Source organism: Orussus abietinus, unplaced genomic scaffold (genome assembly GCF_000612105.2).
Source record: "Orussus abietinus isolate OABI.00-Male unplaced genomic scaffold, Oabi_2.0 scaffold132, whole genome shotgun sequence".
Lineage (NCBI taxonomy): Eukaryota > Metazoa > Arthropoda > Insecta > Hymenoptera > Orussidae > Orussus > Orussus abietinus.
Window position 1 is genome coordinate 232,878 of NW_019394292.1, and position 21,315 is coordinate 254,192.

General features: G+C 38.9%; 2 protein-coding genes across 7 annotated transcripts; one reads left to right on the plus strand and one right to left on the minus strand.

Annotated features, from left to right (window-relative positions):
* Window positions 1–8,310: 8,310 nt before the first annotated feature.
* Window positions 8,311–13,925, plus strand: LOC105701575 (conserved oligomeric Golgi complex subunit 7). 3 transcript variants are annotated; one of them, XM_012428428.2, is made up of 11 exons: window positions 8,311–9,360; window positions 9,564–9,653; window positions 10,170–10,355; window positions 10,418–10,549; window positions 10,633–10,816; window positions 10,907–11,100; window positions 11,170–11,661; window positions 11,730–11,850; window positions 11,920–12,093; window positions 12,197–12,655; window positions 13,602–13,925. In XM_012428428.2, exons 1-11 carry the CDS (start codon window positions 9,358–9,360, stop codon window positions 13,772–13,774), a joined length of 2,208 nt encoding a protein of 735 aa, XP_012283851.1. In that variant the 5' UTR covers window positions 8,311–9,357; the 3' UTR covers window positions 13,775–13,925. The 3 variants fall into 3 exon arrangements, with proteins under 3 accessions (XP_012283851.1, XP_012283850.1, XP_012283849.1); XM_012428427.2 differs by lacking the exon at window positions 8,311–9,360 and having other exon boundaries at window positions 9,395–9,653; window positions 12,197–12,398; window positions 12,465–12,655; XM_012428426.2 differs by lacking the exon at window positions 8,311–9,360 and having other exon boundaries at window positions 9,397–9,653.
* LOC105701574 (condensin-2 complex subunit G2) lies at window positions 13,821–20,853 on the minus strand. 4 transcript variants are annotated; one of them, XR_002762449.1, is made up of 18 exons: window positions 20,748–20,853; window positions 20,419–20,582; window positions 20,133–20,255; window positions 19,708–19,851; window positions 19,467–19,613; window positions 19,277–19,393; window positions 19,044–19,211; window positions 18,647–18,949; window positions 18,415–18,582; window positions 17,988–18,314; window positions 17,607–17,916; window positions 17,336–17,526; window positions 17,024–17,266; window positions 16,537–16,889; window positions 15,912–16,263; window positions 15,539–15,832; window positions 14,638–15,435; window positions 13,821–14,550 (listed from the first exon to the last, which is right to left on the minus strand). XR_002762449.1 is itself a non-coding variant. In XM_012428424.1 (18 exons), exons 3-18 carry the CDS (start codon window positions 20,223–20,225, stop codon window positions 14,499–14,501), a joined length of 3,381 nt encoding a protein of 1,126 aa, XP_012283847.1. In that variant the 5' UTR covers window positions 20,226–20,255; window positions 20,419–20,582; window positions 20,748–20,853; the 3' UTR covers window positions 13,821–14,498. The 4 variants fall into 4 exon arrangements, 3 of the variants coding, with proteins under 3 accessions (XP_012283847.1, XP_012283845.1, XP_012283846.1); XM_012428424.1 differs by having other exon boundaries at window positions 15,296–15,435; window positions 17,988–18,293; XM_012428422.1 differs by having other exon boundaries at window positions 15,296–15,435.
* Window positions 20,854–21,315: the final 462 nt, after the last annotated feature.

A 21,315-nucleotide genomic window follows, 5' to 3' on the forward strand; every position in this document is an offset into this window, starting at 1 on the left:
GTGATCATTTTGCAAATTTCCCTTTCGCAAGCATAAGATGTAATGCATCAATAATTTATCCTTTCTCGAAGTTGACGAAAACTTTAAATTGCCAATGGACATACCAAATCTGTGTCCAATTTTTCTTTTTCTTTTTTTTCCCCATTTTTAATGCTCACACTCGTAATACGTTTTATACGAAGACCTAAAATCATTTCTTCAACTCTTTCCGACAATACAGTATTTAAGTATCGTTAATAGCTTTTCGCATTAAATGTTATTGCCAGAAATGTACACCACATTTCAGTCCTAATCAATAAAAGTATAGGAAAGATAATGAAAATATCGATGTTGGAAGAAAAAATAAGGGGTCAAGTACTTATATCGAACTCCCCTGTCGACACTTTTTTCGATACTTCTCGTAACCTCGTGAAGAATACTTTCCCAATAAGCAAACCTTATTTTCAATTCTTCACGAATGCCATTCATCGGAATAAAATGAATTCCCCCTAACGAAATTGACGGTGAAATCGAATCAATTCCCATTCATCTATTTTCAATGAATTTCGATTAAAATTAGATCTCGCCGGATCGATGAAACGTTATTGCACCTAATTATCATTTAATCAGATTAAACCAACTAGGTTTCATTGATACCGCAAGTTTGGTGTCCTGTATCTATGTAGGAACAACATTCGTCAAATTGACAAATTTTATTCAGGCCAATGGAAAATCAATGAAACTGCGATTCCCCGAATGAGGAAATTATTCCGACCCGACGACAATTTTTTCTTTCTTTCTTTTTTTTATAAAAATTCAATTGATATTGAATTCTATCGAACGAAAACACGGTGCGAAGACGGCGATTGGAATCTCCTGAAAGTAAATAGCATCAATTTTGATCAACCCGAGTAAGATTAAATCACGATCGGAATGTATATATTCCCGACCACGCTCTGGGTCATACATTTCATTTCAATCCTCGATCAAATAAACAACGTTTGCTGATACGAAAAAAAAAAATGCGTCCATTGCAGAATTCCATACTTTACGTCACATCTTACAAGAAGAATCGAATAAAACTCATGAATAATGCCCGGCGTATAAAATTTCATTAAACCGAATCAGCTTTCGATCGGCCACACTTTTATACGATGGCACATAAAATATAGAATAAAATTTTAATTAAAAAAAAAAACAAAGTATTCATTAGGCCTTCGTTAATCAAAAGGCTGAATTTTTTCGCGATTCATTTTATAAGGAGACCGTATAGTTGGAAGACCTCTGTATTTAAAAAAAAAAGGTTCGATTTCCTTTTGTTAAAAAATCCCACAGGAAGCCGTAAGTGCTTATGGGAACCATTGAGAATTCCCATGGGCTCGTTTGCGTTTTTATACGGAGGTGGAGTGTGATTTTTAACAGGATGTGCAGTGTACGGTAAATTCCTAACACGCACGATCCCCTCTAACGTGGTAGCTGCATTTAATTTACATATCATTAGTATTAGTATACTGCTTACCGGTGTATGTATAATAATACACCGGTAACATGTTTCACCGACGTGTAAATTACCCTCCGGTCACATAATTAAAAGAAGATACACGTGTTATACACCTAAGTAGTAATTACTTACATGTAAATCGAAGGCAGCATCCGCGTTATAACAGCTGTTACGCTTTTAATTAAACGTGAGTACTGCTGTCGTCGAACCCTTTCAAAAATACCATTTAATGAGATCCGGCCATAATTCCATCCTAATATCTCCTGAATTTATGCAGCCGATTACAGCCGAATTAAAAATTTCCCTAAGCCCTTATTAACAATCTAATTATCGTATTCGGCGAAGAATATGCAGAATATCAAAACAACTCGGCAATGAAATATCTCAATGATGCGTTCCGCATAAATTAATGCAACGACAAACACGTCTTAATTCACAGGGGAGTTCGATATAAATATCTCTTTGGAGTTTACTTCATAAGTGAAATTATTACGTGAAAAGCTGGAGAAAATTTTAAACCGCTCAAATCGAATCTCAAGAACGGTAAGACATTTTTCATTTTACCTGGCGAAAATTAATGCTACGACAAACACGTCTTAATTCACAGGGGAGTACGATATAAATATCTCATTGGAGTTTACTTCATAAATTAAATTATTAGATGAATAGCTGGAGAAAATTTTAAACCGCTCAAACCGAATCTCAAGAACGGTAAGACATTTTTCATTTTACCTGGCGAAAATTAATGCAACGACAAACACGTCTTAATTCACAGGGGAGTACGATATAAATATCTCATTGGAGTTTACTTCATAAATTAAATTATTAGATGAAAAGCTGGAGAAAATTTTAAACCGCTCAAACCGAGTCTCAAGAACTCTAAGACATTTTTCATTTTACCTGGCGAAAAAACAACAAAAAACAAAAAAGGCAGTGCAACATTTCGACATGTAATTTGCGCTTTGGGAAATAGAGTCGCCGTATGGAAATCTGCATTTCAAGTCATTCATAAAAAATGCAGATTTCATCAGAATGCAAGGTACATTCAATACGGATGGATGGATCCCTGGTGAAATTCTCTCCACGTTTTATCCTCGCATTGAATCAAAATGTTTAACAAGAACGGAGGAGAATTATTGAGAAGACTTTCCCCATTGAAACGCGTACACTTCCCCGTTGCAACAATCGCAGGTATTGAATTCAATATTTCGGTCATGTAAGCATCGCAAGCGGTATTATTAAGAAGGCTCATACCTACTGACGGGATAAAATTATCCATTTCTTTGACAACTACAGGAAAAAAAATGAAATATATGGAAATATAGAGTAAGCGCGTTAATAACCATTTTCTATGTTTTGGCATAAGATATCTCAAAAATATTATGGCACGGTTTATATTTAACACATATTGACCGAATGTGTAGCCACAGAAATGACCACTGACAGCAACGTAAAAGCAAAATTACTCAATATTGTAATTACCTACTAATACTTTTCTGCCAATTTTTCAACACCTTGATATCGTCTAAAATTATTAAATGCCACCGGGAATTAATGAATATGACAACTTTTGAACAGGTACTCATAATGATCCCTTATCTAAAGATGGAATACCGTGAAATGATCGGTATGTCAGAAAATTTCTGACAAACAAGGACGTACGCCAAAATACGCGACTTTACAATGCATTACAATTTAAACCATTCTGTTTCATGTAACACAATAAATAAGAATACCACTAAGAACCTAAGAGTATTCTTAATAACCCGCTTAATTGTATTTAACGTTACGCATCATTTCCTGTACCTGCTTGAAAAATATTTTGTTTTAACATCGTCAATAATTACGGGCCCCCTCAACAATGGCTCAATACCACAAGGGATTCAAAATAATTTTGCACCGTTAAATTAACCACCGGCATTATTAATTGCGGAGCAGTGTCAAAGGATATATCAATCACGATAAGCTTGAATTTATTAAAAAGAAATCAACATTTATCGAGTACCGATATCATTAATCATAGATTATCGAGCCCAACCCCATTGTCTGTCAGTTCGCGGTGAAATCACGCAAAATTACATCCTCCCCTCCCATAAACATTCCCTCAACATTGGAAAAACATGAACAACCTGAACGAACTTCGGTCCCTTATATGTGCCCATAATTATGAAAGTGGTCTAAGTCAAAATTAAAAAAAAAAATGAGTTTATCGGTTATTTCACGCCATATTATTTCAAACGAAATTAATTCAATGTAATTTCGAAACAAAAAATACATGACTTAGACCACTTTCATAATTATGGGCACATATATCGTTACCGTCAAATAGGAACACCGCGAGGTGCTAAATTTACCCGGTGCAGATTTTAAAATTACACCGAGTAGATCCGAATTAACGGCGGATCACTTTACACCATTTGACCATATACACGCCACTCGTTTTCCGAATAACAAATCTTAATCGCGGAACGTCATTGTCCGTTATTTCTCAATGTTTATTTAAGCAGCGTGACGTACACATTTCTAACTTCCACTACGTACACGTGTAACGTTAACTGAATAAAATTTTTCTCGGGGAAAATCGTTCATTTTCTACCTTGCTTTTTTTATCAGCGCGCCGTACACATTTCTAACTTCGACCACGTACACGTGTAACGTTAACTGAATAGAATTTTTCTCGCGGAAAATCATCGTCCGTTATTCCTCTATTGTCATTTCAGCAATACGACGTACACATATCCAACTTTGATCAGATGTATGTGACACGTTAACCAAGTAATAAAATTTCATCGCGGAAAAATCAATGTCCGTTATTCCTCTATTGTCACTTTAGCAATACGACGTACACATATCCAACTTTGACCGCGAATACGTAATGCGTTAACAGAACGTCAAGATTTTACATGGTAAAATCCTTCGTTGTATATCTAGTTTTCTTATTTTCTTTCAGCAGAGCGACGTACGCGCACTTAGCACCGAACTCCGCGGAACAATTGCCTCGATTGGTGACGAATTCGCGGATCGACGACGTCGGAAAAACTACATTTGCCCGATATATCGGTAGTCGTCCCCTCGTCGGATTGACTCTCTTTCCGGATGGCGGAAGCACCCGGCAGCCGCCGCGACTAACCTCGAATTAACCGCTAATTAGCCGGGCTGCTAGTCGGATATAGAACCTTCGAAAGCGTCGCGAAGGCTCCCGAGCGCCCGGGCGAATTTACCCGGTTTTTCCCGCCCGGGCGTCCGGGCTCCGGGCCCGAATCGGCCAATCGCGCCGTGCCGAGAAAACGCCAACCTTCGTAAGTGGGAAAACCTCTCCTATCTGGTATTACCAAAATAAGCATCAAGATATATTAATATATCGGGTTAGTAAAAGAAAAATATGTTAACGCCCTGCCGAGAAAACGCCGACTTTCGTGACTGGGAAAACCTCCCCTAACTGGTACTATCGAAATAAGCACCAAGATATATTAATATATCGGGTTAGTAAAAGAAAAACATGTTAACGCCCTGCCGAGAAGATGCCGACTTTCGTGACTGGGAAAACCTCTTTTATCTGGTACTACCGAAATAAGCATCAAGATATATTAATATATCGGGCTAGTAAAAGAAAAACATGTTAACGCCCTGTCCAGAAAACGCCGACTTTCGTGACTGGGGAAACCTCTCCTATCTGGTATTACCAAAATAAGCATCAAGATATATTAATATATCGGGCTAGTAAAAGAAAAATATGTTAACGCCCTGCCGAGAAAACGCCGACTTTCGTGACTGGGAAAACCTCTTTTATCTGGTACTACCGAAATAAGCATCAAGATATATTAATATAACGGTCTAGTAAAAAAAAAAAACATGTTAACGCCCTGCCGAGAAAGCGCCAACCTTCGTGACTGAGAAAACCTCTCCTATCTGGTATTATCAAAATAAGCATCAAGATATATTAATATATCGGTCTAGTAAAAGAAAAACATGTTAACGCCCTGCCGAGAAAACGCCGACCTTCGTGACTGAGAAAACCTCTTTTATCTGGTACTACCGAAATAAGCATCAAGATATATTAATATATAGGTCTAGTAAAAGAAAAATATGTTAACGCCATGCCAAGAAAACGCCGACCTTTTACCGATTTTTTTTTCTTCATTTTCTCTTGCCTAGGATAAGTTTTTGCAACTCCACGAGGGTAATGTTAGCCGCAAATGTCTGAGCCAGCATTAATAAAAGATTATTAAAAAAATTAAACAGAGTTTTCCTCGTAATTTTCTCTTGCCCGTGATGAATTTTTCCATCCCCACGAGGGCAACGTCAGTCGACAATATTTCCGTCAAAATGCGTATTATCTAAATGGTTGGCTACACGTTCTACACTATTCTATGAGAGAAGTTGTATTACCGCATAGTTTTCCTTCGCCTCGAGCCCAGGAAGGGAACTCACTCGAAATTCGAGTCATCTTTGACCTCATCGAAAGGAATGAAAGCGCTCCTTATTTCGGCCGCGCGCCGTGACGTCACGCTGCATATGATTTCCGAATTCCGAGTAGCAGCTGCGCTCGTAGCTTTACCGGCATTTCTTCGATCCTCTTCTAAGTAACCTATGCTGGGAAAACGTTACAAATAAAAACTGTGCCTTAACTCTTAAACGAATACATACTACGAAAGCTCGATCACCCTAGCGACAGTTCCGAAATCAACCGACATAACCTCAAAAACATTTCGGTGAAATCCCGTAATTCGCCGCTACGATTTACAACTTGTACCATCACTTTTCTATATTATAGTACTCTCACGTTGGATTTAATATATTCTGTCTCATTCTTGGTATCGCATTTATGCCCAGTTCCCCCAACCTCGATTAAATCAACGATTACCTAACTGCCGATTAAAGTTAACGTCCAAGTCAATCAAGGGTTAAAAACGTAAATGAAATAAAGTCCTTTGGTTAAGAATGAATATAAAAGTATTTTCAAGCGTACCTCGATCATTAAGAGATTGTAAATAAAGTCGATAACGTCTTCATCAGTTTCGTCATAAGATGTTAATAAATACTGGATGCAATCCACGTTAGTGCAGTTTTTAGGTTAGAGTTCGATTAACTGAGGCTAAACGATCGAATTTATCTGGTTAACCTAAACGGTCAATGTAAACTAACCTGCCGTTAAAACGTGATGGAACGTGCAACTCGTAACCGAGGATTACCTCTTTGACCGAGGTTTATGGAACCGGGCATTGGACTTTCTGGCCAACCTCGAGCCGAACGGAATTTTCCGGTCTACTTCTGAGCGTCATCATTTTCATACAAGGATTCCTCGCCGCGAAACAAATTATATCAAGAAACTCGGCTTATGACTTTCTCACCTACTTCGCGATTCCCAGGTAACAAAATTGCTCCAGCCGATTGCGGAATGATGATATGCATTTACGGCGCTCTAATCTACGCGATGAGGAAAATCGAAATCCCCGCTCGACTGCCAATCCCACGGAATGTATAACCGAATATATTAATTCCCTCGATTTTTCAGCATTTTATCAACAATCCTTATGAAATTTCACGAGCACCGCGTTCTTCCTCAGTCCTCCATAATCACGTACCGAAGTTTAAAGTAATTCGTTGCGCCCAATTTGGAGAAAATTTATACATATATGTATATATAGAATTACCCTTTCATATCACCTGAATATTTCAAATTGGATTCCTAACCTAGATCCGTTCGTACCTAATTGCAAAATCCGAAACTGGCAAACACAGTCGAAGAAAACTCGGCGTTCCCTACTGCGGCTGCGCGTCGTGACGTCACGGGGGGGGCGGACGATATCAAGAGGAGTTCCGAGTTCCGAGTTCCAACTGTTGCGCGAAGCGCGATGCGCAAACGCGCCCCGGGGAGGCGTGGCGCCGGCCGGAAGCTCCAGACCGGAAGCGGCGGATAACCTCTGTCGCCATCTCTGTCTGCCTCTGGGCGGCTAATGGGACGCGTCGAGAGGGGGAGAGAGAGAGAGAGAGAGACCTCCTGTCCTCGCGAGCAAACAAGTCGATCGATTTTGATCGCAAAGAAGCCAATTTCGCGACGCGATGCGACATTCTAGAAGCATCTCAATTCAACTCATCTCATAGAAGCTCCATAATCCCCATACCCACGTTTCGATATATCATTTGAAACTGTTTATATCACCCGATTTCCAGGAATTTGTAATCTAAGATAATAATAAAGTACTGTTAATGACCCGCTACCTAAAAATAGCTTTTCAAAGAAGCCCGAGTTTCGGGAAACAGTAATCCGGGATGTAATATCTGTTTACGATTCATCATCGAAAATGATATATTAATTGATACATTAAAAACGTGCAATTTGTCGATTTTTAGGAGTCTCCGATCTACTATTTCCTATTCTAGATTCATCATCTAAAGATGTGCTGTATTTATATTCGCAGAGAGCTCTTTTAAATACGTGCTATTTACATTTCCAGATAGCTTTTGAAAAATGTGCTATTTGCAGATATCAAGAGGCAATGGTAAGGAATAATCCGGAATACGGTAGAATTTTTTGGGACTGTGAGGTAGATAACGATAGACCAAGTGGTACCTTCGCTATGATTATTTGGACAAACTATTATTTGAAATAGCCTTTTGTTACCTAACCAACTGTGGCGACGTGTATGATAACTAAACGGTGATAAATGATCTAATAATAAATACCGGGGAACCGAGCCAAGTGTGGCCTAGGATTAAATTCTACAATTAAATAGTAAATACATAGGGCAGCCTCGACAAATCGGTGAGATAAAGGGTCTCCGCATTTTTTGCCGTGTCACGCCTCGTTTATTTGCGAGGCCTAACCTGGCACGAGAATTTCGAGGAAGCCCAACAAGTTTTTCTTAACGTGACCTAACCTAAAGACGCGGCCACGCTTCCCCACGCGACCGCATGGACCACTTCTAAACGTCAACCGAATACCAGTTTTCACGCTTCTGGTGTTAATGACCGAGAGTATCAAGAAAACGCCCCGAAGTACAGATAACGACGCTTAGAAAGAAATAACCAGCAGAATAATGATTCTAAGCTAAAGTGTTTACAGATCCCCCTCCAGTCAATCCTGATCTGAAGAACATGATTTTACTTTTCTACATCAAAGATCTACACATATAATAACTCCCTACCGCTGTGATCTATCAATGACCTAACCTAAAACTGCAAAGTTCATTGATCATCGCCAGGGTGATCTCGAATCCTCCGAAAATACGAAGTTAAAAGCGAAGAATTCCGCGGCCGGAATTCATCGGTTTAAGGTAGAAATGCTTTGGCACCTTTTTAGAGAGCCTTGGAATACGCATTTGCGAGATCTAACCTAGAAATACGCTTCGTCGATGTCCCGAGCGATCGCGCACATCCAATCGGCGACAATTCGTGATCGAAACTAGCGTTGACTGGAGTTCTTAGGAATTGATATTGCGAGGATGTCGGGGGCGCGACCACGGCCGGCCTAACCTCAAAAAGTGCAAATGCACGGTTCTCGTCTCAGCAACGGCGACGAGGCTTGACCGGCGTCGAGACGCAGCCGTGAAATTGCAATTTAGAAGGGTTGTCGGCGAGGGCGAGGCGCGGGACGCGCTAACGATCGGCGTTCTAACCTCAAAGTTTCATCGATCACCGTCGCGGCGATAAGTACGTCCTCCGTGATCCTACGGGTCGCACGGCCGGACGCGGAGAAGCGCGTCCGCTCGACGTGTTCTAACAGGTCGTTAATTAAGTCGTTCGAGCTACTTTAGAAGAAAAATCTGACCTTGTGTGCGAAGAGGGACGTCAACGCCTCCGATAGGTGTTCCGAGCGCAGGGGGCAGACTCGAAAAGCGATTAAAAAAACGAACAGGCCGTTCCGAAATTTCGCTATGGTAAGCAGCGGGCTCCTAACCTCTTATCGCGAGTAAGGTGGCCGCCTTACTGGCGAGCGTGAGCTACCCCAGGGAGCTCGGGACTTATGACTCTTCTCTCTCCCCCTTCGCATCGGCCGCGAAATAATAAGAAAGCGGTGTTCTTCGGGGAAAAATTCAGCCCCGAGCGCTCAGCCGCGTACCTAACCTCAAACGCGTTGCAGGATGTCTCGGCGTTCTCCGAGGAGGGCTTCGACGCCAAGAAGTGGATCAATGGGTCCTTCGAATCCGCGGAGGCCAAGGAAAATAAGGATGTGAGTCTCCTTGAGATTCGGATCGCTTCAAAAATCTCTACGTACCTCTTATGGAACTTTGGAAGACTTTGGAAATGGGGCCACGAGGCTGGAATCCAATTCGATGGCATTCTGCCTCTCGGTGATGGTCAACGATACCATGCTCTTTTTTCAGAAACTTGTTTTGGTTTGACTTAAGGATGCAATTCGTGGTATTTTTGTTGCGATCGTGGTGAAAGGTATGGAAGGGGAAAAGGAGACCCTCGCGAAGTGGTTGGCAGTGCAGCAATTTAAATTGGCTTTAAGATATGGTTGCTGTCATTGATTGTCAAGAACTTGTTTAGTAGTTCTTGGAAAATGTATAGTTTTGAATACCGATAGCAGAAGAAACTTTCCAGACAGAATTAAATAGAGTTTCAATACTTAATTAGTTTATATGAAATCAGATTGGTTTAGTTAGAATTCGTGTATCAAATATATCTGTACTGGATTCTTAGAAAAGCAACTTTTGATTTTTAAACATATCGATATGTATAGGCTTTCATATCATCCTTGGTGATGAAGTTACAATTGTATGTTCAACAATTGAATGGAGCTCTCGAGGAAACTAGCCAATCGGTCTTATCAAGCTTGCCAAGGGTACTTCGAGATACTCGCCTTTTGCAACAGGAGGCATTAATTCTCAGAGACAAAATGATAGCGGTTAAGCAAGAAATTGCAGAGGTATGTTTGTTATATAAAGATTGTATCGTTGACTGGTGTTTAATGATTGATAATGATACTAGGTGGAAAAGGAGACAGGGTCTTCAATGGCAGCTTTGGAACGAATCGATAGGATAAAAACGGACTTGCAAGCAGCAAAGCAGAGCTTGCATGAAGCTGACAATTGGACGGCATTAGCTAACGAAGTTGAAGAGGTATATTGGTGTATGAGGAATCTAGACAACATTTAGTGGTTCTATATAATCTAAATGGTATCGTAGACGGTTCTTTCTCCCAGGTGTTCGAGTCTGGTGATGTCGAAAAGATCGCCAGTAAGCTTTACAGCATGCAGAAGTCGCTGTCAATGCTCGTAAATGCCATTGATTACGAAGACAAGAAATTGCAATTAGAGGGTTTAAAGAACCGTCTCGAAGCTTTGGTTAGTCCACAGCTGGTTCAGGCTTTTACGGCAGCAAATATAGGTAATATTAGTTACCCGTATCGTATCATTTTCTAACGAAAGAAATTGTTCCATCAAACTAACTTCCCTGGTATTATTTTCTTATGTACAGAACAATCCAAAATGTATGTGATTATATTTGGTAAGATGGACCGTATGCCACAATTGGTCAAGTATTATCATAATTGCCTCAAAGTCTCCCTGAGCCAAGAGTGGCGTCGTGTTATCGAACTCTCGCAAGATGAAGATATCACTTATTGGCTTTGCACGTTTTATGATAAACTACTGTCAGCATGGCATAATCAGGTACTAAATTAATTCATTCGTTGGCTGAGATGCTTTTGAAGAAACATTGACTTATTGTCTTTTTTTCAGGTCAAGTGGTGCAGTCAAGTATTTCCAAATGTTTCGATCGATACTATTGTGGAAATTTACATAGACTTTTTGAAAAGCTTAGATCCGAGTATTCTGGATTGCATCGAGGTTGCATTAAAGCGACACACGAATGCCATGCAATTGTCCCTGTTGCTCGAGCTTAAGCAAATCACTAGACATTTCGCTCTAAATTTAAATGGTGCTATAGAATCATCGCTTCGAGGAAAAACACTTAGTGCTGGAATTTTACCCTTGGCCCAAACCATCTATGCTCCTTACGTGCCATATATTGCAAAGTATGGAACGTATGAAACTGCACAACTGGGGCAACAGCTTAATTCTCTTGATTGTATCCAAGATGATCTGAACGATACCGTCAATTCCCTCTCTCTCAGTATTTCTAGGGTTATCGATTACACCATCGAAGCTAATAACAGATGCAAGCTGTTTACCGATGGTTGTGGTTATCCTGGGTTGATAAAAGCTTTAAATGTGTGTTCTGTTCTCCAGAATAATGCAATTTTGACGAATTCTTTCTTGACGACCTATCAAATTTTCAGATGTTCCTTGGTCAATATTTGGATAAGTATAAACTTGCAATGAAGCAGTTGGAGAGACGAAAGTCCAAACACGAAGATTGGAATGTCTTCCAAATGTGTATGAATTTAATGCAGAGCATAGGTACTGCCTAGACCCATAAGAAATTAATCGGATTTCCAATGATGTATTACGTAACCTAATTTTTTGCAGGTGAACTTTTGGGACAAGTCGAAGAACTCGAAAGAACATTAACAACCGATATACTGGACGCTAACAGCAAATTGCAGAGTACAAGTGGAAGTGCGATGGAACAGTACAAGAAATTACTTTTGAATTCTTCGGGGCAAACTGACCTTGAAAATTTAATGACATCTATTCGACGTGGTAAATTGATCATTATCTGCATAATAGAGAACGATCTTTGAATGAAATTTACTCGCGAGGAGATATCGTGCCTGGTGTTAATTCATTTCTTTCTTAATTTCAGACGATAAAACTGTTTTGGATAATGTTTTGAAACGTATTCAGAAGCTTAGCTCCGATTTGCATCGAATCACTTATGACGTGATATTTGCTCCAATCTTTGCTCAACTGCTTCTTCTTCAGAAGGCACCGGCTTGGTCTTCCGAGAAGACCAGAATGGGAAATGTGAACTTCGATCTGCCAGATTACAGTTTCGCACCACAAGAGTACGTCACCCAAGTGGGCCAGTACTTGATGACGCTGCCTCAACATTTAGAACCATTTTTACTTAGGGACAATCCAAACTTGACGAAAGCTCTGAGAGCTGCCGATCCTCAATACACTCAGTGTTCCAAGGAGTCTGGATTTACCAATATCCTTTTGGGCATCGTTGGTAAAGGTACATGCCAAATGTTTCAAGATCAAACATTGGGAATATGTGAATTGAATTCTCCAGCTTGCAAGCAACTGGCTGTCGATATAGGTATGTTTCGTTTAAACTATCTGTGCTGGGGGTGACAATTTGGACACGGTGTTCTTCAAAGACCACGGTGTGAGTGAAATGCTTCGTTCGTTCATTTATTATGGTGCTCTGGAGATACGTGGAGGCATTCATGGGCATTTACGACAAAGGGGTATGAATGCAGGGAAGAACGTTGAACATAATAGGTGAAACTGGCCTTTAAGAATCGTTCCGTTTCACCTTCTTACATTTGAAGGTCTCCAGCGCACCATAAATTGAATCTTTACATCCGTTAAAGCTGAAAGATTGACTTAAAATTTCTTTAAACCTCAGCCATGTAGCGTACTGGGCAATTTGCAAGTTACCAAAGAGTACGATTACTACAGATATAGTCTAAGTGAAGCAACTACTTGTTTGACAGCGAATCATGGCATCATTGATCATTTTTCTTAACAGAACGTATTTTGATTGAAATTTGTTCAGGTGATATGAAAGGGTCATTCTATACATATGTAACTGGTAAAGCTTTGTTTCACAGTTTGCAGTAGAATTAAGGTAATTTAGTCAGGTTTTAATGCTCTCTTCATCGGGAACAGTTAATGAAATTTTTAGTCAACGAACGAAGCATCTATGTGGCAGTGCATGGATTGTGTTAACGTGATATGAAAGTGGAGTCAAAGAGGCCTCCTTTATGATACTATTCTCCGTTCTAAGAGTATAGAGTCCTTTCAAAATTTACAATTGTGAATGTTCACGTTGTAAAGTTTCATACGATTCGGTACGCCCAGCTCGTAGAAAAGTTCCATGAACGTTTGAGCTTTCAGATGCCACTTTCACATCCTCTTAAGGTATACAAAAACGTGACAGAGACGATTATAGTGCACAGTTCGGTGTAGGGAATGGTTTGAACTACACACACACATGTTCGACTATTTTCTACAGTACCTGGTTGTTACGTGTGTTGCAGATTATCTCGGAAATGTATTAGAAGAGCTCGGTCTTTCTCTATCGGATCACTTACAGCAAATGTCCACGTTACTACGACTGTCACCTGAAGACTATCAAAGTGGGAGCTCGGGCTGTAATGCCCGCGTTGTGGCTGCGGTCAGACAAATGCGAAATATTACCTCTTCCGGCTAGTTAGCGCGGCCAATGAGAAAACCCACAACAACGAAAAACGCAAAAGTACCATGTAACGTTTATTGCCAATTCGTTCCCACCTTGCGAATTCATAACCGTGGTAATCCAATTGGAAACACAGAAACTGAATAAATTCAAACAGTATTGAAAAGGCTGAAATCAATCGTCTCAAATTCGTGCCACCCTTCTAGGAGCGGATTAAATAACGTGTTATAATTTTCTAACCGTTATTTACATTCACCTTGGGTCGAGAGCCGTTGGTCTGGCCAAGCGTCGTTTAATTTTGGAATCCAATTTATGGATGTACAGTGAAATAATTACGAGTAGTGCTTGACGTAGATTTTTTTTTTTTTTTTTTTCAAGTCAGATTTGCAGCCTTAAATGTACTCGGTTCTTATGGGAAATGAAGTAACGCAAAGATCGATTTGAAATTAACTCCCCAGCCTGCTTATATCGAACAACTTAACTCGACGAGAGAGGAGCAAAATTGTTCGACGATTGTCTTGGTAAATAAAACAGAAGGTTAATTCGTTTTTGCTGTCGAAAAGCAATATACTTAAAATATATTAGAAGTGTATACGTATGTATCAAAAGTACGAGGATCTATCACACTGACTCGTAACTACTTACTATAAAAGCTGCCTTTTTTCTAGTTATCGTACAGAGGCCGCAAACTCTTTCTTTGATTGGCAGACAACCATCTCTGCGTAACATATTTTAATATTTACATGTGACTCGCAATCGCGCCAATTATCTCTTGCTTAATGTCGTCGATCCTGAAATTAAACGATGCCATTAACACTTTATCGGGAATTCATATTAAAGTTTATCCGCTACCTGAACCGCATCATTTTTTAACTCACCAGGTCATATGTCTTGACGAACGGATAAACATTTATTTATTAAAAATGGAATTGTATCAAATTTTATCCCCGGTGTAATTCCGCACACACACATTGTTTTGTTTGCCCAACGCCTGTACACAGTTAACTGCCTTATGCCTCATTTTCATAAGCGCGGAAAACGCGCGGAATCAACGCATTAGGCCGATTAGTTAAGCCGTCTCAAAGCCATTCCACGATCCGCGCTCCGTGTTGATTTCGCGTTGATTCCGCATGTATGTAAATGAGGCATCAAGCTTTCGACAGCAGACTTGTAGGGCTTCGATATTCAATAAACATGGCGTATCATTCAAAGCACAAAACACCTACAGAACCGTACCACTTGTCAAGCAACTTCCACGTCACGTGAACATTTTGAGACATGATAATGTGCGATAATGTTATATAACCGAATACGTATCTGCATTGCGTAAGTAGAAATTACGACTTTTTACCGGTGAAGTGACTCTACAAGTGGTCTAAACATACTGAGAAATAAAGTGTCCTAAAAGGATTCTAATTTTTGCCGAAATATCCGTGTAAAAAATAAAAAATAAAAAATTCAATTTACAGCTCTTGTCCGATGATTACCAATGAGTTTGATCAATGAAGCGGTTCATTTGCGCGATTCACTAAGTACCTCGGAATGCACGTGTAGGAAGGCATGTCCAGTTTCCTGGACTCAGCCGTGGACATCACATTCTTAAGACTCCTCAACGACGCCTTCGTCGTGACCTTAACAATTCTGTATACAATTAATAAAGCAGATAACACGTCTATCTGTAACGAGAGAAAAGAAAAAAGAAAAGAAGAACGAGTAATCCATGCAAACCCACGAGTCATTGCGCACCGAAAAGTCATTCTTTCTGTACAGGTTACTTACTGGAGCGTATTGCCGAATCGCTTTGTTTAGCACGTTAATGCTGAGCTTTCTCAACTTCTCTCCTCGCAAGATCACTCTCAATATTTTCTCGGATATGCATGGAAATGTCGTGTTTAATATATTAACCCGTCCCACGTTGTTCCGTTGAAGTACCTTAATGATCTCCTTGCTAATTCCTACCACGCTCGTGTTGAACAAAATCGTCATGTAGGTCATGCGAAGGCTGTATTGATCGGGCGAGCACTCAAGGACCGCGAACAATTTAGGAATTAGTGCAGGTAGCGTTTTCAAATTCTTGAAAGAAATTTCAATGTCTGATGTGTGAATGTTATCGTAAAACGATCTCATGACTGGCGAGACCTCGTGTACTTACGTTAGCGTAATTAATCGTGTCTTCCCAGGTGTGCTTGGTCAGCGTAATCATTACCGCGGCAAGAAGTCTGGGAATAATCATTCCTAGAACTATGGAAGCTTCGTCCATGTACACGCTCTCTTCGAAGCTTGTCAACGTCTTCAACGTGATGAGAACCTCGTTAACAAATACAATGCCGCTTTGCGTGACGAGACATTTGCTGTACAGGAGTACCAATTCGCAGCATAATTTCGGAGTGGCGTGCAGTCGTAACATCATCCTGTTGCCGATGTTGAAGATGATTTTCAACAGATTTATCGAGAATCTACTCGACGTCTCTTCGTGCAGTTTCGGTATTCGTGGCACTATTTTCCTGGGAAATTAGACAAAGCTAGTCTTTCATGATTGCAAATAGTAAACCAGCTTATCGAAGCTCCATTATTGTATACGCAATCCTGTTTTCGACAGTTTTGTCCAAAAATGCGTTTGGAATGAATAATATATCATTTCAGTTAGAAGTGGATTCATAAATCGTGAAACCTTGTATAGGTGAGATACGATCTTTGAAGTGTAGTTAAAAAATATAGCTAAATTATATACATATACTTATGAGACACGCATAGTAAATTATGTAAATCCCACTTACGTTTGGGCCCATAACGCGACGTCTGTCAAGTGTTCCGAGGCATTAAATACCTCAGCCTTATTCAAGATGCAAATTAGGGAAACGTATTGATTAAATAGGTTTCCGAGTACTTCCTCCGAAATTGAATCCATGAACTCCACGTAAACCGGATCTCGAGAGGAATTACTTCCCAATTTTCTTTCCACGAGGCTTTTCACGAAGCTCAAGCTTTGGTGGAACTTTATCATGCTCTCGTGATGGTCGTTCATTAAAACGGATTGAAATTCATCGTACAACAAGTGATCGAGAATACGTAGACCCAGTTCCATCGTATTCCTTTTGACCATAGACGTCTGCAACTTCAATCGTTTCCTCTAGAAATTAAATTAGAATTTAAATACATCCGAATGTCACACTAAATTTATGTTAGCAAGTGTAGGAAATATAAACACAATTTTATTTTATGGTCCCCGCTATTCACTAATTAATTGATTAAATATATACGTACGGAACTGGTTCTCTGTTCGTGATCAGTGGCAGCGGTTAAAAGTTTCTTCAACAACAGTAAAATTGTGTTAACTTTGTTCCATTTAACAAGCAAATATACGATTGTCAAAATCGTATCGTCGGATACGTCGGGGTCGTTTAACTCCTGAACGCAAATGTCCGAAAATATTGTGGAATCCGATGATATCATCGATTCCGGAAGTAATGTAAATAAAAACAATACGGATTCACAAATCGGTGTGCCCTGAAAATGTATAACGTCGGAATATATAATGTTAGAGTTATGCACAATCTGATAAAATATATAAGTTACCTTAAAGAGATTGAAAAAATGGGGTAGTTCATTTGCAACGATCAGTCTCAAATTTTCAACTTCGTCCTTGTGATTCTCTTTGGTAAATTCTTCGCTGCTTATTGTCCAAAGTATGGCACCAACATCGAATAGAGCTTGTATAACCAACGGATCTTTTAGGTGAGCTAGTTTAGATGTGCGTTTACCTCGCCCTGAAATCGAAGTAATGTTTTTTACATTCAGGAAATTAAAAATGGTTTGAAGATTGAACAACTGTTGGTAATCATATAACCTTCAGAATGTGAGATCTTTCTCAGACCATTTCCTCCGTTAACTTTGATAGATTTATGCATAGGTTCTTTAGTCATCGAAAACTCTTGCACACTTCCTTTGATTTCTCGCAGTATTTCTTCAATGAGACGCAAAGATGTGTTGTAGTCAATTGTGTGATTTGAGTACAGGAAAAATTTTCTCACTGCGTTTACATTTTTCAACGCCATGCAGATAATTCCCTCTAACATGCTGGATGCGTTATTGTTGGAAAAAACGCATGGCCATAAGAGTTTTACAATTAATTTTGCTGTAATAATATTAGTCTCAATCTGCAGGTAAAAGAAATAATGTTACTATTTCAAATTTTGGGTAAGATTTGGATATAAAAAATTGCATTTACCTCTAGACATTCCAGAATGTAGGAGAGTGGGGCAATATCGTAAAGATGTATTTCGCTTTTATCTCGGACATCTAGAAGTAATTCTAACACTGCCATTTTAACATTAGTATCCGTATCATGAATGCTTTCAATAAAATTAGGTAATACATTCTTTAGTACCGTTAGAGATTGAGAATTAGACAGGACTGATTTGAGCCCTTGAAATATACACATTCTTATTTCCGGATAGACTGATTCTTTTGTATAATTTAAAGAGAGATTAAGCCATTCTTCTGTAAATGAACTTGGTACTTCAGACCAGTAACTCTGCAATATATTAAAAATACCCTAAAAAAAAAGAATTGTACTTGTTCAATTGGCTCTTTCTCTTTTATCGATACTAGAATTTTGTATTCTAAGCATTTATATTAAGAATATTTATACATACTTTCATAGCGACAACACAGACTTCATGATTGCCATCTTTTAGTAAAGCAGTCATTGCCTCGTATTGTCTGTTAGCACCAGAACCTTTCTTTTGTCCATTTGGTTGTTCAATTGGATAAGCCGCGAAGAGTACATCTGCTGCGTTACACCTAGTAAAATAGCCAGGAGCCTACGTATAAAAAATCATATCGTATACCACACAGTTTTAATATTGAACCATTTCAGTTAATTACCTTTAAATGGGCCCAAAGAATTGGGTGATATTGTTCATAAATCATTCTTTGAACTTTAATGCTCGGATGCTTATGAAAATATCTCAAGAATTTAATTAAATTATTTTTAAAATGTATGCGTTTCTCAGAAACTCTACCTGCTGTAAGGCAATGAAAAATCAGATTTCTTATACATTCCTCTGCAATCACTTTCCTGTTTTCGTTGCATGCATTTAACCAAGCTGAAGTGTATAACTCTGCGTACGTATCAACATTTTTGAATTCTATACTTTCCAACACCTGTTTTACTTTTTTATGAATTCCCTAAAAATAATAGGCAATATATTTGTATTTTCGTATATTTTAAAGAAAGTACTATTCGTTAGTATAAATATAAATAAAAATTGTAGATATTTACCTTTATCCACTGCTTATTAAGCGAGAATATACAGAGGAGTAAAGTTCTGCCTTCTTTTGTAGTTATGAAATTTTGTTCTATCGACAGGCTCAAAAGGGCGTCAACATCCTCGTTATATTTCAATAAGGGCATGGCAGATTTAATATCGTATAAACGTTTTACATGCTCCTAGAAATATCATATATAACTTTTCTGGCCTTATTTAGTTTATTATGTATGTATTCATTATTTACCAGTGAAGTTTTTGCTCTCTCGATCAAATATTTTAAGGAATTTCTTATTACTTTTTGTCTTGAGTCTAAATTTAGTTTCCACCAATTTTCCAAAAGACATGATATATCATCTCTCACCTAAAATATATGTATAATAATGACAACGAATTAATAGTATATTTCATATGTAGATTTATGAATTATAATAAACCTGTTTTTCATTCAGCTTTGGTAAAACCAGAGAGTGCAGGATGAAGACAACATCTAACAGAACTTGTGGAACAAATGTTCTTGTCATTATGGTTTTAAGAGCTATTTTAACCGTTAAACTTATAATGGTCGTTTGTGCAGAAGAATTCTGTAACAAAAATATTTCTTTCTAATTTTAATTTGCACACAACTTGTAAATTATTTGTATGCTGAAAATTATAAATATTATTGCAAATACTTGCCTGTACATCTGACCCATTTTGGACTGTACAAGTTTGGCCATTTCTTATTAATTTTTGCGCATTAACTATTACACATTTTATGTGATGCCAAAGATCACATAGTTCTTCTTCCGGCAGTGTCGTAATGATTTCAAGATTTTCCTCCTACAAATTGTAATTAACCTTGTATAATGAATTAAAAAACGCTAAGAAGATGATTAAACTTTTATAAATATGTAAAAGAAATATGCTTAAAAATGTTGATTCTATAAAAACACTGATTTAGATTAAAAAACTAAGTATCAGCAGTATGTAGAAATTAAATTACAGACCCAATTCTTTTAGAAACAAACTTGCTTAAGTAAAATCCAAGTCCATGTAATATATAATAATACTTTAAGACTGTTTTTGTCCAGTTACACCATTGATAACTACTGACCACTTACCAGTTTTTCAGAAATATCAGATTGTACAATGTTTTCCAGACGTAAGGCATTAAACAAAGTTTTGCAACCGGTTGATTCTTCTTGAGAAGACATATCCGTGCTTTACACATCTGACGATGAATACTGAAACACGCCGAGACAACTCTGTAGAGAATTCCGATACCTCATTTCCTAAATAAATAACTTAAAAATCAACGTCATCGGATTAAAGGCAAATTATACACTTGTATAAATTTCACACGAGTGCTCTACTAGTACACTGTCATAATTGACAATGAAGACATACCGTGAGTCTACAAAGACCGTGTGGATGTGTTGATGCAGTTATCAGCCGCTACCAAATTAGGAAATCCAGGAACCAAGGAATCTCGTTAGGTTATCGTGTTGCTCCTTCACCTTTTGCAGCGGTTCGTTTTAACAGCGGTACAACTTGAAAAATCGTTATATCCCCTTTGAAAAAGGCATATAATATTGCGTTAACGTGAGTCGTACTTGTAGAAATTTTATTATTAGCCTCTTCAAGTGGATAAGTGGATAAGTGAATAAGATCATGCGCACGGATTACTACAATGTTGTGAGAGATAGGTAGGGAAACGAAGTAGAAAATAACCCTACCGTTCCGAGGCATTGATAGGCAAGGACCCCCTCAGTGAATTTTTGAAAACATTCGAGAGATTTCGAAAATTGGGAGGTGCTCGTTCCCTCGATCGCTGGCTGCCGCCATATTGATTTCCTGGTTTAAATTTTCTGGAAGCTGGAAGTCCGCGCATGCGCGCGCACCTACTAGCGATCTTTTGCCGCCAAGTGGTGCTCCAATAATTCCATTAATGTCTTTTTTTTTTCATTTTAATCTCTTCTAGAATACATTTAACTATAGCAAATCGTTAATCACTTTAATAGACTGTTAAATTATAGCGATTTCTTTACAATTAATCAATTTCCTTTGTATAGCGGAGATGAGTTGGGAGATTGCTCACGGGCAGGGTCGCGCGAACACATCGTGTGCTGCCCTCTGGTTTCGTACGTAAGCTTTCACCGTTTTTTGCCCCCAAGGGCGGCGCAACGAATTTCTGGTAGGGGCTTGCGCACAGGCGATGGCTGTGCCATCTACTAGATGCCATTGGCGACTCACGTATTCGTGATGGTAATACCATGCGGCAGTTGACGGTGGTGGCTTACCATT

Coding starts and splice junctions, on each gene's coding strand:
- LOC105701575 (XM_012428426.2), top strand. CDS start 9,447: ATGACTCTTCTCTCTCCCCCTTCGCATCGGCCGCGAAATAATAAGAAA. Junction 9,654..10,169: donor AGGCCAAGGAAAATAAGGAT/GTGAGTCTCCTT, acceptor CGATATGTATAG/GCTTTCATATCATCCTTGGT. Junction 10,356..10,417: donor TTAAGCAAGAAATTGCAGAG/GTATGTTTGTTA, acceptor TAATGATACTAG/GTGGAAAAGGAGACAGGGTC.
- LOC105701574 (XM_012428422.1), bottom strand. CDS start 20,225: ATGTCTTCTCAAGAAGAATCAACCGGTTGCAAAACTTTGTTTAATGCC. Junction 19,212..19,276: donor AGAGAGCAAAAACTTCACTG/GTAAATAATGAA, acceptor TGATATTTCTAG/GAGCATGTAAAACGTTTATA. Junction 15,833..15,911: donor ACACGATTAATTACGCTAAC/GTAAGTACACGA, acceptor ATTTCTTTCAAG/AATTTGAAAACGCTACCTGC.